The sequence below is a fragment of the Brassica oleracea genome, chromosome C1, assembly GCF_000695525.1.
Source record: "Brassica oleracea var. oleracea cultivar TO1000 chromosome C1, BOL, whole genome shotgun sequence".
NCBI lineage: Eukaryota > Viridiplantae > Streptophyta > Magnoliopsida > Brassicales > Brassicaceae > Brassica > Brassica oleracea.
In genome coordinates, this window is record NC_027748.1 from 13,257,086 (window position 1) to 13,272,314 (window position 15,229).

The 15,229-nt window shown below is 38.8% G+C and overlaps 1 protein-coding gene across 2 annotated transcripts; it reads right to left on the reverse strand.

Moving 5' to 3' along the window:
- Nucleotides 1-213: 213 nt before the first annotated feature.
- On the reverse strand, nt 214-2,170 carry LOC106295660 (gibberellic acid methyltransferase 1). 2 transcript variants are annotated; one of them, XM_013731630.1, is made up of 3 exons: nt 1,484-2,168; nt 836-1,123; nt 214-742 (listed from the first exon to the last, which is right to left on the reverse strand). In XM_013731630.1, exons 1-3 carry the CDS (start codon nt 1,967-1,969, stop codon nt 383-385), a joined length of 1,134 nt encoding a protein of 377 aa, XP_013587084.1. In that variant the 5' UTR covers nt 1,970-2,168; the 3' UTR covers nt 214-382. The 2 variants fall into 2 exon arrangements, with proteins under 2 accessions (XP_013587084.1, XP_013587091.1); XM_013731637.1 differs by having other exon boundaries at nt 461-752; nt 1,484-2,170.
- Nucleotides 2,171-15,229: the final 13,059 nt, after the last annotated feature.

Below are 15,229 nucleotides of genomic sequence, written 5' to 3' on the forward strand. Positions count from 1 at the left end.
TCATTGTCATTTTCTTAATTTTCATTGTGAATATGGTTATTCAGCAAATAAACCGGTTTTAATGAGTGTCACGTAGGAAAGTGTCATTGGTGGTCCGAGGTTCTCTTTTCTCATCTCTCACGTATTAGATAAATGTTTTGTTTCCAGGGCCATTCTTTGTTTCACGGAGGAAATATTTCTCAAATTCACTAAAACCACAAAATGTAGGGGAAAGATTGTAAGATTTCAAACTTTAGGGAAAATACTATATCTGAAATACAATGGTTTTAGTCTAATAATCACTTATTCCAGCATGCATTAAATGATGTCGTAACCCGTAGATATAATAATCTTTTGGCATGCTATACTAAGCATATACGTGCATAGATAACATTAACATATATCAAACCCTAATCGCTGAGACAGCGATCATGTAATAGAAAGAATTCTCCTTGAGAAATTCTTTGTTGGTAGCAGCTCGAACTGCGTACTGTTTGAAGAGCTTCCGGGTCAGGTCAGGACCGAGATAAGCTTCAACAATTGGCTTTAGACCGGCTTGAACCGAGATAGACATGGCTCGACCGTAAGACTCCGGATCTTTCAACTCTTGCTGTTTGGCATTCATGGGGTCAGCTATTTTCAGTACCTCCATCTTCTCTATCCTGAAACCACCACAACGATCAACCGCAGCCGCTATCTCCTCTGTGCTTCTCAGGTACACCGGAATGTTGAATCCATCTCTTTTCTCCTCTTCTATTAGACCCTTTTACAAACTCACCCAAAAAAGAAACATTTTGTCAATTCCATAGAACATAAAAAACGGTCCATAAAATAAAAACATGGAGGTCAAGATGACCTCATCTACTAGATCCTGCCAAGCTTGATCCATTAAAATAGTGAAAAGGTGCCTGAGACCGGAGTCATGATCACTGACTTGGCTAACTAAGCCAGAAGGTCGACCACCCATCAACATAAATAATACTCCTCCTTCTACAATTTCTTCTTTCCGACATTTCAAAAACTGGACTAAGTCCTTGTCCGACTGCTCCGCGTATGCTTCCACAACTTCTCCCTCTGCTCCTTGAATCCACGCCCTTCCCTTGTTCCATGTCTTCGATCCTTTCTCCATCACTTTTTCTGGTACCTATATATCCAAAAAATCAAATAATGCTACTTTTAGATTCATGGAGACAATTTTATTAGAGGATACCATAATCAGACTTTACTGATTGTTGTTTTTGAGATATTGTTCATTAACATTTGATGAAATATTAGAGGAGTTTTATTTTCTATTTATATAGTTTTACTAAATGTATATATTATCTCTATTTATAGTAATCAATCTGAATCTTCTGTTTTCACAGCCAATGTAAATTACATTTTTTTTTTGATAAGTTACATAGATAATTAAATACCCAAATTTGTTCATCACATTCGTACAATAAGTGAACAAAAAAAAATTATATATATATATACCTATACCTAAAAATAATATAGGCTATACCTGAGAGAGCCATTGTAAGGCGCTCGTGGTCACGACAACATGTAGCTCTCCTTTCGGAAACAGCCTCCCATAGAACGAGCCGGGAACTCCAGCGGCGAAGTACTTTTTGCTCGAGCCGTTAACTTTGTCTTCAAACGATCGAAACAACGTGTTGAAGTCGTTCGAAGGCAAGTCAGAGAAGAACACCTCTAACTCCGGCTCCGGCTGATCAGATTTTCCGTCAGACACAGTTAGCTTCCGACTTAGCGCATCAATCACCGTGTCCACCGTGGAAAACGTATTGTCTCCGACCGCGCAGCCTAAATCTGCTATCTTTATGAGAGATGAGCCTCCTATGGTGAGCTTTATGGAATCGATGGCTGACGTCAGCATTGTTTTGCTTGAGGCTAACGCTGCCGCCGGACCGTAGCTGTTTTTGGCGTAACTGTGGTCATCATCACCGCCTTGCATGGAGAGCACGTATTCGAGGCTCCGGGAGGAATACATATTTTTAATCGTAAAATGTGTGTAAGAAAATTATTAGGTGAACGTTGTAACTACTAGATAAGTTGATCAAAGGAGGGTCTCTATTTTTGGTCTTAATGAAGTTGCATTAGGACCAAACATCTCTATATATACAGATATACTCAGCTACATTATGGACTCAAAGGGTTCTACTCGTTTTTACTTAATTTGATTCAAGACACGTCCTTAAAGTGTCAGTTTCTATGTGATTTAATGAATTGTACCAAACTTTTACTAATCATTTTTAAACCTACATTGTTCTAGTATAATGTTTTCAACTTATAATGTTGTTTGTGGTCTTTTATGATCTTTTTACTTATATACTGCAAGAAGCAATAGAGTATAATGAAAATGTATTAATACGCAACCAATGAAATTTTGTAAAAGTGTGGAACAAGTTTAGAGGATAAATTAACTGAATAAAACTGTTGATAGCTGGGATTTTCCATCTCGTGGGGTCCATTCGTTTAATAATGTTTAACGACTTCAGTCTCCATGGAAAAAGTATATGAGCTATATATAGGTTATAGCGTGTAAAATATATACTTACCTTAATCATAAAAGCAGAATGCATAAAAACTTTCCGAGAGGGACCAAAAGAGAACGTTTCAAAATTCACAAAATTTTCTGTTAGTAGACGTTTTCAATGTTTTACACGTAAATTAAATTAAAGTATTCGTCGTTGTCTCCAAAGTCTAAAGAGATTAGTAGTTGGTTGACAAAGGAAAATGGAAAGAGATTAGCAGTTGCGTCTTAACTTTTGGTATCGATAAAGATTAGAAGATATGGTTATTTATAAAACAACTCGCTGTCTGTCCTCTATTATTTTTTCTTCTTTCGATATACATATAAATAAAATATCACAACAGGTATAGCACAATATTCCCAACTAGGTTATATATATATGACATGTTTATTAAAATAATACATGCAAACACAGACAATTAATGAAAACCATTGATGCTTATTTACATTTTTATTGTAGATGCAAACATCAGGATGTTCTGATACAAGACGCAAGTACAGCAGTAAATGGAGCAGAGTCTGCAACAGAGAAGTGTATGTGCGGATGAACAAGTCAAGATGAAGATGGCGACTTGAAGAATAGATTGCAGACTAAGGCGAAGTTAATTCGAAGATATCCTGGGGAGCAAACTTGAAGAGATTCACCTTGGAGAAGCGAGATCTCACGATGGGAAGTTTTCTAAAAGGCTTTGGAGAAGTTTTAGGGAACTTGCCTTATTTGGGTAGATAGTGAGTATTGGGTAGATAGGCGTGGATAGCCACTTGGCTGTATTGTATATATAGTCATACTCGACCTGTGGATTAGGGTTGTCTAGAGAATTGTATTCTTAGCATAAGAGTGGAGTTCACTAAGCTTGTAAGCAAGTGAATAACAGTAAGGGCTAAGGGGTAGAGGTTCTAGAGATCTTGTATTCGATCTTAGGACGTGTGAGGCTAGGGGAGCAAGTCAAGAAGGGGCTTGATCTTGTTTGAGTTTTGTTTAAAGAGAGACTTGTAAGTTCGCTTTAAAAGAATACTAGTAATAACACACATCTTTGTAGAGATATTCTCTGATGTACTCTGTGCTTTACTTTGTGGATTAGTTCTTGCATTTACAAGTGGTATCAGAGCGGTCACCCGTTCGATTATATAGCAGGTGAGATCTTGCGGAAGAAATGGAGAACTATCATGAGCTGGTGTCAAGCACAAGGGTGATGTTGGATGGATCCAACTACGGACTTTGGAAGTCACGGATGAGGTCTATCATTAGAGGGATTGATGTCATGGCGTGGAAGTCTGTGACAACTGGATGGTCAGAACTAAAGGCCAAGGACGAGAATGGTGTTGAATCAAATAAAGAAGAAGAACTTTGGACAGAGACAGAACTCAAGATGGCAAAGTTCAACTCCAGAGCACTTTCAGCTATACATGCCAATGTTACAAAGAAGCATTATGAGCTGATTCAAGGATGTGAGACCGCCAAGGAAGCATGGGAAATACTGTAAACTCACTTCGAAGGAACTTCAAAAGTAAAGAGCTCACGACTGGATTATCGAGCATCCAAGTTTGAGAATCTCAAAATGGGAAAAAGTGAGTCAGTTGAAGAATTTAGTTCACAACTCAGTGGCATAGCTCAGGAATCCTTGATATTGGGAAAGAAATACAAGGATAAGAAGCTGGTCAAGAAGTTCTTAAGGTGTCTACCATCTAGCTAGGTATATTGCGTACAAGGCAGCTATGTCAGTCTCGCTGAATACAGATGAGATAAGCTTTGATGAAGTAGTAGGGATGCTGAGAGCACATGAAATGGAGATTGACGGAGGAAAGAAAGGAAAGGGTGTCGCACTGGTATCACAAGAATTAGATGACGATGATCCAGTAATCATGTTAGTTAGGCGTTTTGACAGAGTTCTTCGTAGAGCCGAATCAGGTCAGAGAAGAGGAAGTACATCACAATGTGCTGCAGAAGGTGAGAAACGAACATATGAGTCAGAAAAGAACGATCACAAACCGGAGGTTCAGTGTCATGAGTGTAAGGGGTATGGACATTACAAAACTGATTGTCCAACTGTCCGAAGGAGAGAAATCAAGTGCTACAAGTGCAAAGAATTGGACACACTCAGCTGGAATGCGTCAATAATCAGAAGAGGAGACGTGAGAAGTCTATGATCGGAATTGATGAGATAGACTCAGAAGAAGATAGTGATGAAGAGGAGCTGGCTAACTTCGTAGCATTCATTGGCATCACAGAGTTCATGGAAGGAGTAACTGACACTGGCGATGATCAGTCAAGCGCAGATGGTGATGATGGAATTGGCTATCAAGAACTGTGTCAGACAGTAGTTCAGATTGTTAAGGAAAATCTATGTCTCAAAAAGGAGAAAAGCTGGTTGAAAGTCATGGTGATAAATCTCAGAAAAGAACTCGATGATGAAAGAAAGAAGGAGGCAAATACCTCAGATCTGAAGAAGGAGAATGAACGACTTGTTGTACAAATTGAAGTACTAGAGAAACAAGTGAAAAACGAGAAGGCCCGATCATCATACTTAAATGCCAAGCTGGAACATCATTACAAGACTGTCAGAATGCTCATGGGTCTAAGGAACTTGATAAAATCTTGAATCTGGGAAGACAGGATCAGACTTCTCGAGGTCTAGGATACACTGGGTATGGAAAGAGTGATTCAGAACCCATCAAATTTGTTCCAAGCTCAAACTCCGAAGGAAAAACAACAAATGAAGGTACTACCTCAAAGACTGGTGCTGAGAAAATTAAGAATCTCCAGAACGGGTTATGATCAGAGACTCAGCAGGAGAGAGGTTGTTACTACTGTGGAAAACTGGGTCACATTAAGAAGAAATGCTATCACTATCGGGAAAAAGTAAATCAGTTGCTGAGACAAGAAAAGTACTGGAGGAATGGATCTCGAAATCAAGTCTGGATCAGGAAATCTGACTTAGGACATACAACAGTGAAATCCACTCAACAGCCTACCAATAGAGGTCTGAGATGCAGCATGGCACTTGTATCAGAAGCAGTGGCATTAGTATCCAAAGATGAAAATCCATGGTACTTTGACAGCGGGTGTTCTCGTCATATGACAGGAGCATGCAAGAATCTCATAGATATAAAGCCGTTGAAAGGAGGAAGAGTTACATTTGGAGATGGAAGCCAAGGAGCGATCAAAGGCAAAGGAAAGACCGTCGAAACCAGACCGCCTCTGAAGGATGTGTTCTTAGTCAAGGGACTAAAAGCGAACCTAATCAGCATTAGTCAACTATGTGATGAAGGGTTGATGGTTCAATTCACAAGCAGAGAGTGCAAAGCTGTGAATGTGGAGAACAGAGTCATGCTACATGGGGTACGATCTGCTAACAATTGCTATTTACGGCAGAGTGTACAACAGTGTTTTGTTGCACATGATGAAACAAGTTTGTGGCATCAAAGACTTGGTCACATGAATATGAGGCATATGACGAACATCATCAAAAAAGGTGCAGTCAGAGGCATTCCTCAGCTGGAAAAAACGGAGAAGACAGTATGCGGACCGTGCAATCAAGGAAAACATGTCAAAGTCCAACACAAGATGATTCAAGATATTCAGTCAAAGGATATGCTTGAAATAATACACATGGATCTGATGGGTCCTATGCAGACAGAGAGCATAGCAGGGAAGAGGTATGTTCTAGTTCTAGTTGATGATTACTCAAGGTTCACATGGGTCAGATTCATTCGTGAAAAGTCTGATACACTGGAAAGCTTCAAGATCTGGACTCTTCAAGTTTCAAATGGGAAGAGGAAACTAAAGCAGATTCGCAGTGATCATAGGGGAGAATTCCAGAATGAAGCCATGAGTAACTTTTGTGGCCAAAACGGAATAGTTCAGCAATTTGCTGCACCAAGAACTCCTCAACAAAATGGAGCGGTAGAAAGGAAGAATCGCACACTTCAGGAGATGGCGAGAGCTATGATGCATGGGAATAATGTGAAGCAGAGGTTCTGGGCAGAGGCTATTAGCACCGCATGCTACATCATAAATCGTGGAAATGTCAAAAGAGGAACTATCAAGACTCCGTATGAACTATGGAAAGGCAAAACACCAAATCTCAGCTACTTTCACGTTTTTGGGTGTAAGTGTTGCATTCTGAATGACAAAGAGCATATTGGCAAGTTTGATGGAAGAAGCGACGAAGGCATGTTCTTAGGTTACTCAGCGAACATCACAGCATTCAGAGTCTACAACTTGAGGTCACTGATGATCATGGATGTAGATGCAAAGATCAGATGGACGTTCTGATAGAGACGCAAGTACAGCAGCGAATGGAGCAGAGTCTGCAACAGAGAAGTGTACGTGCGGATGAACAAGTCAAGATGAAGATTGCGACTTGAAGAATGGATTGCTGGCCAAGGCGAAGTTAATACGAAGGTATCTTGGGGAGCAAGCTTAAAGAGATTCACCTTGGAGAAGGGAGATCTCACGATGGGAAGTTTTCTAACAGACTTTGGACAGGTTTTAGGAAACTTGCCTTATTTGGGTAGATAGTGAATATTGGGTAGATAGGCGTGGATAGCCAACTTGGTTGAATTGTATATATAGTCATACTCGACCTGTGGATTAGGGTTGTCGAGAGAACTGTATTCTTAGCATAAGAGTGGAGTTCGCTAAGCTTGTAAGCGAGTGAATAACACTAAGGGCTAAGGGGTAGAGGTTCTAGATATCTTGTATTCGATCTTAGGACGTGTGAGGCAAGGGGAGCAAGTCAAGAAGGGTCTTGATCTTGTTTGAGTTATGTTTAAAGAGCGACTTGTAAGTTCGCTTTAAAAGAAAACTAGTAATAACACATATCTTTGTAGAGATATTCTCTTGTGTAATCTGTGCTTTACTTTGTGGGTTAGTTCTTGCATTTACAATGGAGTCAGTAAATGTCGTGTTCGTTGATGTCACAACAGTGAATGGGAAAACGATGAGGAACAGAAGACGGATACACCATCGGATGCATAAAAGGATCCATCAACTGAATCAACGAACGACTCAGCAACACCTTCAGAGTTGACTCAGGAGAATAGCACTCCAAATGTTCACAGAAATCACTCATCTAGTGATGTTATTGGGAACATAAATGAAGGGAGAAGAACAAGAGGTGTGAAGATCAACTTCATAGAAATGGTGCAGTCAGCATGCTTTGTCTCAAATATTGAGTCGAAAGACCACACCGAAGCACTTTTGGATGAGTTCTGGATCCAAGCCATGCAGGAGGAATTGGAACAGTTCATCAGAAATGATGTATGGGAGTTGGTGAAGAAGCCATCTGATGGTCACATAGTTGGGACTAAGTGGATCTTCAAGAACAAGATTGATGAGAATGGAATTGTGGTCAGAAACAAAGCAAGATTAGTGGCTCAGGGGTATTCGCAAATCGAGGGAGTTGATTTTGAAGAAACATTTGCTCCAGTGGCTAGATTGGAGTCTATCAGACTGTTCATTGGAATGGCGTGCATCATGAACTTCACAGTGTACCAAATGGATGTTAAGAGTGCATTTCTGAATGGGGTACTATCTGAAGAAGTATATGTGCATCAGCCAAAGGGTTTTGAAGATGCAACTAATCCTGAGTATGTGTACAAACTCAACAAAGCTCTATACGGGTTGAAGCAAGCGCCTCGAGCATGGTATGAAAGGCTGACAAACTTTCTGATTGACAAAGGCTACATCAGAGGAAGTGTCGACAAAACACTATTTGTGCTGAAGAATAAAACAGGGATGCTGGTGGTTCAGATCTGTGTTGACGACATTATTTTTGGAGGAACATCTAAACAACTTGTAGATGGTTTCACTCGAGATATGACCAAAGAGTTTGAAAGGAGCATGGTGGGGGAGTTGAAATATTTCCTCGGGTTACAAATACAGCAGACAGAGGAAGGTGTGTTCATCTCGGAAAGTACCTATGCAAAAGCACTACTGAAAAGATTTCAACTGGATCACTGCAAGGAGGCAAAAACTCCGATGAGCTCTACAAACAAAACCTGCAAAGATGAGGAGGGGGAACCAGTTGACACGAAGCTGTATAGAGGAATGATCGGAAGCTTACTCTACCTGACGGCGAGTCAACCAGATCTAAGTCTAAGTGTGGGGATATGTGCTAGGTATCAAGCAAAACTAAAGAAGACTCATCTGGAGGCAACTAAGAGAATCATTCGATATGTCAAAGGCATGGTTAACCTTGGGATCTATTACTCAAAGGGATTAAATGGAAATCTTGCTGGATACTGTGATGCAGACTGGGCTGGAAGTGTAGACGATCGGAAGAGTACCAGTGGGGGGTGTTTCTTTCTCGGAAACAACCTGGTTGAATGGTTGAGCAAGAAGCAGAACTCTGTATCATTGTCTACCGCAGAGGCAGAATACACTGCTATGGGGAGTTGCTGCACGCAGCTGATGTTAATGAAGCAAATGTCTGTTGACTATGGCATGGATACATGATCATTCCTGGTTTACTGTGACAACAAGAGTGCAATCGACATATCAAAGAACCTGGTGCAACACTTAAGGACCAAGCACATTGACATTCGACATCACTTCATCAGGGAACTAGTCGATGAACAACAGGTAGTGATTGAACATGTTGTCACAGAATTACAACTAGCTGATCTTTTCACTAAACCTTTAGATCTTAACCGTTTTGTTACTCTTCGAAACTCCATTAGGGTTTGTGAGATGTAACAAGTTTGTGTAAGTGTACAGGAGATGACGGAAGGGCTGATGCAGAGGCATCCAAAGTTCAGATTTTGTCTTACATCAGAAGCAAGTAGTGGAAAAGAGCTGCCAAATATGCCGTCATGATCTCAAAATGTATAGGTTTCACATCGAGAGAGCAATCAAGTAACAAGGGGAAGAAGATGTTTTGTGTTTCCCATCATCAAAAAGGGAGCACAAGAAAACTCTTAGAAAAGAAAAAAGGAAAAGAAAAGAAAAGAAAAGAAAAAGAAGAAAAGAAGAAAAGAAGTAACAACTCCCAGCTCTCTCATGACGAATAAAGGATTGAAAACTGAGTCAGGACATGATAAAGGCATATTTATGCGAAAGCTAGACATGAAATAAGTCTGATGATCAGATGATGATCTAGTAGAGCAGAAGGGTGCATATGTAGCAGAAGCTATGTCAGCCTCTGGATCACTCGACGAACAGTTGTCAACGGGAAAAAGTAAAACAAAAATCCTTTTGTACTTTAAGAATTGAAAATTAACCTGTGTGACACGTGTTCTCTCATTACTTGTGTGTTTAATGTACTAAATGTTCTTTTCTCTAAGTGGTTGTGTCAGCAAAAGACATTGAGTAAATGTTACCGGTCTATGTCATCGAGTGTCACAGTGGAACAGTGGAGATTCGGTCCGATCAAGTCTTAAGTGGACAATACGTGTCGACATCAGAGAAAAGGAAAGAGAGACCGTGTGAGCCTAAATGGAAGATTTCAAATTTTTAAAATTTGAAAAACTTCCATTTTAGAGAAAGTGGGAGATATGGCGAATATCTAGGAGATCATGGGGTAATGCACCAAAAAGGAAATGATTACCCCTTGATAAACCCTAGACGCCAACTTATCTCTCTCACAATTCTCTTTGCTCTCAAATATCAAAATTTTCAGAAGATAGAAAACTCTCTCTCTCTCTCTCAAGAAACCATGTCGATGAATAAAAACACTTCCGCCGCCGGTAAAGCTTCAAACCCACCGCCGTTGAGTCTCGTGGATTACTCCAATGATGAAGAGCAAACGACTCCGCAGGGAAGTCAGACATCCCAATCCATATCAGATGTATTCAGCACTGCGGCTGAAAATCTCAACACTGAATCAGACGCTGAATCAGATCCAGCAGAGCCTCACATCGAGGACTAACAGATGGCAGAGAAATCAGACCATGCAGAGCCAATTCTTGAATCAACTCAGGCCAAGTCGACTGCTGGTAACGATTCAGAAGAAAGAGATGAGTCAGAGAAGACCGAGTCAAAAGGCGTTGAAGAAGCTGATATTGAGGATGTGGAGCTTCTGATCAGCATCAAAAAGAAGGCCAAAAGCAAGAAAATGAAGGCCCCAACATCGATTCAAAGTAATAATCATGTGAGGAAGACAGCAAGAAAGTCTACCCCATCAGTCGCGGAAACTCAGACTACACCACCAACTGTGACAGAAAGATCCTCAACGAGGGCAACAAGGAAATCAGTGAATGCAGAGCTTATGGCTGAGCATAGATATGAAAGTTTCTCCTCTAGAGAGTTCATACAAGAGAGATCTGTTGATTTGGATGCTGAAGACACCTAGGGATTTCTTGATATCATCAAGAAAGGTCATCTTGAGAGAACTGTCACAAGTCTTGTTGGGTATATTCCAGAAATTGTGAAGGAGTTCTACGCTGCATTGCCTGGAGAAATCACCAGAGCATCCAAGGACAGGGTGGAAGTGATCGTTCGAGGCCACAGGTTTGAATTCTCTCCAACCAAGATCAATGAGTACTTGAATCTCATGCCACTATCAGAAGAAGAAGTGAAAGCTGATGAGATGGCTGATGCACTCACGATTGATGAGTTGGCAGACTTCTTGACAGAAGGCACATTGAGTCTCAGGAATCTCACAACGCGATTTCTGTCTCCGTGCAAGGCTGCACTTGTAATCCTCTCAGCATACAAATGGGTGCCATCCTCGACTCGACTCATCTATAAAATGTTTCAAGGAATAAGAGTTGATGTTGGAGAGATGTTATACGCCCAGATTCTGAACCTAGCAGTACTTAAGAAGGAGGGAGGTAAGAAAGATACGCGCTGGCTAATTCTTCCTCGCACAATCTTTGGTGTGCTTCAGACTAAATTCGAGATGCAGAGAAAGCCAAGGGAGAAACTTTCTCCTATAATTCCATACAAGAAGAATTCTCGTCTGGGGAAGATTTATCTCAAGAACCAAAAGGAAGAACGAGAAGCTCCAAAGAAGGCTCAAAGGCAGGCCAAGAAGAAAAGGAAATCTGCATCAACATCAACTGCAGCACCCCGTCTGGACCACCTCCAAGCACTCCTCGATCTAAGAGGACTGATCCTTCTGGATATGTGCCACTAAGACAGTCTCCGCGGTCTGCTGGAAAGTTCCAAATCATTCACCTCGGATCACTTGCAGCTCCAGGACAACCGATAGATGCTGAAGAGGAAAAGCTGGCTCTAGATACGACCTCCGCAGCAATTCAACAGCGTGCAACTGCTATGCAGACTCTGACGAGCGTCATGGGACAGATTGTAAGCATGATGTTCCCAAGTAAGTCTTCTATCTGGTTCTTTATTTGCTCTGATCTTTATGAATTTTAACTCTGTATGCTCTCAAGCAGGGGGAGAAGAAGAGGCAGGCGATCCGCAGCAGCAGGATGACCAGGAGAACTAGATTATGGGGGAGAAATTTTAGTTTTTTCTCGGTTTATCTAATTATGGGGGAGTGAGAGATAAAACAATGTCGCTGGTGTTTTGGTTTTTGTTTTTTGGTTTTATGTTTATCTCTAACTCTTGAACTCGCATGTTTTGAACCTTTCATTTCAATTTTAATGCACGTATTATTCAGGATATATGTGTTTGAATGTGTGTGGTTGTTTGAGCGGATCTGTGCAGGTACTTGAGAGGCATCCAAAGCTAAAAGGGGGAGATTGTAGATGCAAAGATCAGATAGACGTTCTGATACAGACGCAAGTACAGCAGCGAATGGAGCAGAGTCTGCAACAGAGAAGTGTACGTGCGGATGAACAAGTCAAGATGAAGATTGCGACTTGAAGAATGGATTGCGGACCAAGGCGAAGTTAATACGAAGATATCTTGGGGAGTAAGCTTGAAGAGATTCACCTTGCAGAAGGGAGATCTCACAATGTGAAGTTTTCTAAAAGGCTTTGGAGAGGTTTTAGGGAACTTGCCTTATTTGGGTAGATAGTGAATATTGGGTAGATAGGCATGGATAGACGACTTGGTTGTATTGTATATATAGTCATATTTGACCTGTGGATTAGGGTTGTCGAGAGAATTGTATTCTTAGCATAAAAGTGAAGAGAGAGAATTGTACCTCAAATTCAATCAAATGCAAAAGTAACCCAAAAGCCTAGTGAAATTACAACAGCCCCCTTATGAACAAACAAAAAACATGTATTCAATTTTACCATTATAACCCTCCGTTAGAGAAGATTTTTTTGTAAGTCTTCTCTACGATGACTTCTTTGTAAGTCTTCTCTACGATGACTTCTTTGTAAGTCTTCTCGTTCAGTAGATCTTAAAAATAATTTTATAAAAAATATTTTGATGGGTAAAAAATTGAAATCATGTAAATTTAGTTCACCTGAAATTGAATTATTTTCAACATAGATGAGTGAATGTATATTGGCTCATGACTCATTGGTTTAGGGTTTGGTAACATACTCCCTCCGTTTCAATTTAAATATCGTTATGGAGGAAAATTTTCATTTCAAAATAAGTGTCGTTTTATGATTTCAATGCAACATTTATTAATAAGATTCTTCTGTTTATTTTTTTATTGGTTGAAATATGGTTAGGTGTATGGGTAATGATGTTTTTATTTTGAAAATGTACAAAATTAAATGTTTTCTTAATCCGTGTGCATAAGTCTAAAACGACAAATAAAGTGAAATGGAGGGAGTATGTTATAGTATTGTATGTATCTTTAGGGTTAGATTATGAAATTTTACCTTTTTTTTCTTTTTCAGATTGACTCATATATGTTCAGTAACTATCTAATAACTTGATTTAAACACTTTCTAAGTTTTTTTTTTAAGTTTAAGAAAGTGTTTTTGCATAGTTAATTGATTTTAGGGTCTGGAAAACTCACAGAAGACTTAAAAAGAAGTCTTCAGACACATCCCGCCTAAATTTTAGTAGAATTTATGGTTCCCGCCTGAATTTTGGAATAATTTAGGTTTTCCGCCTAAATCAAAGTCTTCCATGAGTCTTACATAAGTCTTCCAGAAGTCTTCTGGATCGAAAATATTTAACCTAATTGGAATTTTTATCTCCATATATAATTTTTTTTTACATATTCTCTTTCTTCCTCTCAATTGACTGCAACAAAAATGTAATGTTTTTCACTCAAAAACTCTCCAACCTCTCTCTAATCTCTTTGAACATCAAAACACCAAACTTTATATCCATTTCTCGCTTTTTCTTCTGTCTTTTCACTAATTTATCTTCTTTTTGCAGGTTTTTTTATTACATGATTCTCATCTTTCACTCTTTCAAAGGTAGATCTATGAATTTTGGATATGAATTTATGTGTGTGTTTATATATTAGATTCTAAAAAGCTATAGATTCAACATAGTGTGACTGTTTGTTTATTTTGTAAGCTAAAATTTTCATTTTTGAAGTTTTTTCTGTTTTGAAGTCATTTGAATGTTTTTAAATTTTCAGGTTTTTCCAGATCTGAGAGACTTTGAAAGACTTCTCAGAAGACTTTCGGAAGACTTCTCAGAAGCCTTCTTAGAAAGTCTTCTAATGCATTTTATGCTAGAAGACTTCGTGTCAAGAAGTCTTCCGAAGTCTTCTGCCTAAAGTGGTATAAATTTTGGATATGTATTTTGTGTGTTTTATATATTAGATTCTAAAAAATTATAGATCTAACCTAATGTGACTGGTTTGTTTATTAGCTAAAAAAATATTTTTGAAGTCTTCTCTATTTTGAAGTCATTTGAATGCTTTTGAATATACATATTATTCAGATCTGAGACAGATTTTGGAAGACTTCTGGGATAATTCTTGGAAGACTCTCGGAAGACTTCTAGGGAAATCTTCTAATGTATTTTATGCTAGAAGACTTCCCACGAAGTCTTCAGAAAGTCTTCTGCCCAAAGTGGTACAAAGAGATGATGTGAAGTGGAGTCCAAACTTATCTATGTTGAGGAATAATATCTAGCTGTGTAATAATTTTGTTTATGGTTTTTTTATGATTTGTATGTGTAATATTTTAGTTGTGAATTATTTTGTAAACTTCAAGAGATGTTAATCAAAAGAACGGTAAATTTGTTCATGTTTTGCCAAAAGTACTTGACTTCATTAAAGTTATTGATGCAACATATCAAAAAAATATTTTAATCATTCTACCCACACATAACAAAGCACACCAACACAAAAACTTAGTAAAAGTTGCTAAAACTAAGAGAGAAGACTTCCCAAGAAACCTTAGTCAAATTCACAAAAGATCAAAATTGAATTGTAAGCGAAAGTTGAAATTTTAAATCTCATGGAAATTAAAAATTGTATCTTATGAGGAAGACAACACAAACACAGAACATTAACTTAATAAAACAAAATCATCGGAGAAGACTTCTTATGAAGTTTTCTACAAGTCTTTTATGAGGAAGACTTACAGAAGTTTAGCTAGAAACATTATTAAACATCAATGTTTGTAACTTCATAATTATCACCAATTAAGTTATAAATTTGACTCAGTAGTCAAAATATTGACTAATAAACATGAATTAGCAAGAAGATATTAAAAATTCATTTTATTTTTGGATAAATTTGAAGTTTAATAAAGATTTACGTAGAAGACTTCTTTTGAAGTCATCCACGGAAGACTTCAAAAGAAGTCTACACTTCAAAAGAAGTCTACTCTGTGTAGACTTCAAAAGAAGTCTTCTATTTAAGTCATTTTTGCAATTGCAAATTAACGAAGGAAGACTTCTTAAGAAGTCTACTCTACAAAAGACATCTTCGG

Coding starts and splice junctions, on each gene's coding strand:
- LOC106295660 (XM_013731630.1), bottom strand. CDS start 1,969: ATGTATTCCTCCCGGAGCCTCGAATACGTGCTCTCCATGCAAGGCGGT. Junction 1,124..1,483: donor CCTTACAATGGCTCTCTCAG/GTATAGCCTATA, acceptor TTGGATATATAG/GTACCAGAAAAAGTGATGGA. Junction 743..835: donor GGCAGGATCTAGTAGATGAG/GTCATCTTGACC, acceptor AGTTTGTAAAAG/GGTCTAATAGAAGAGGAGAA.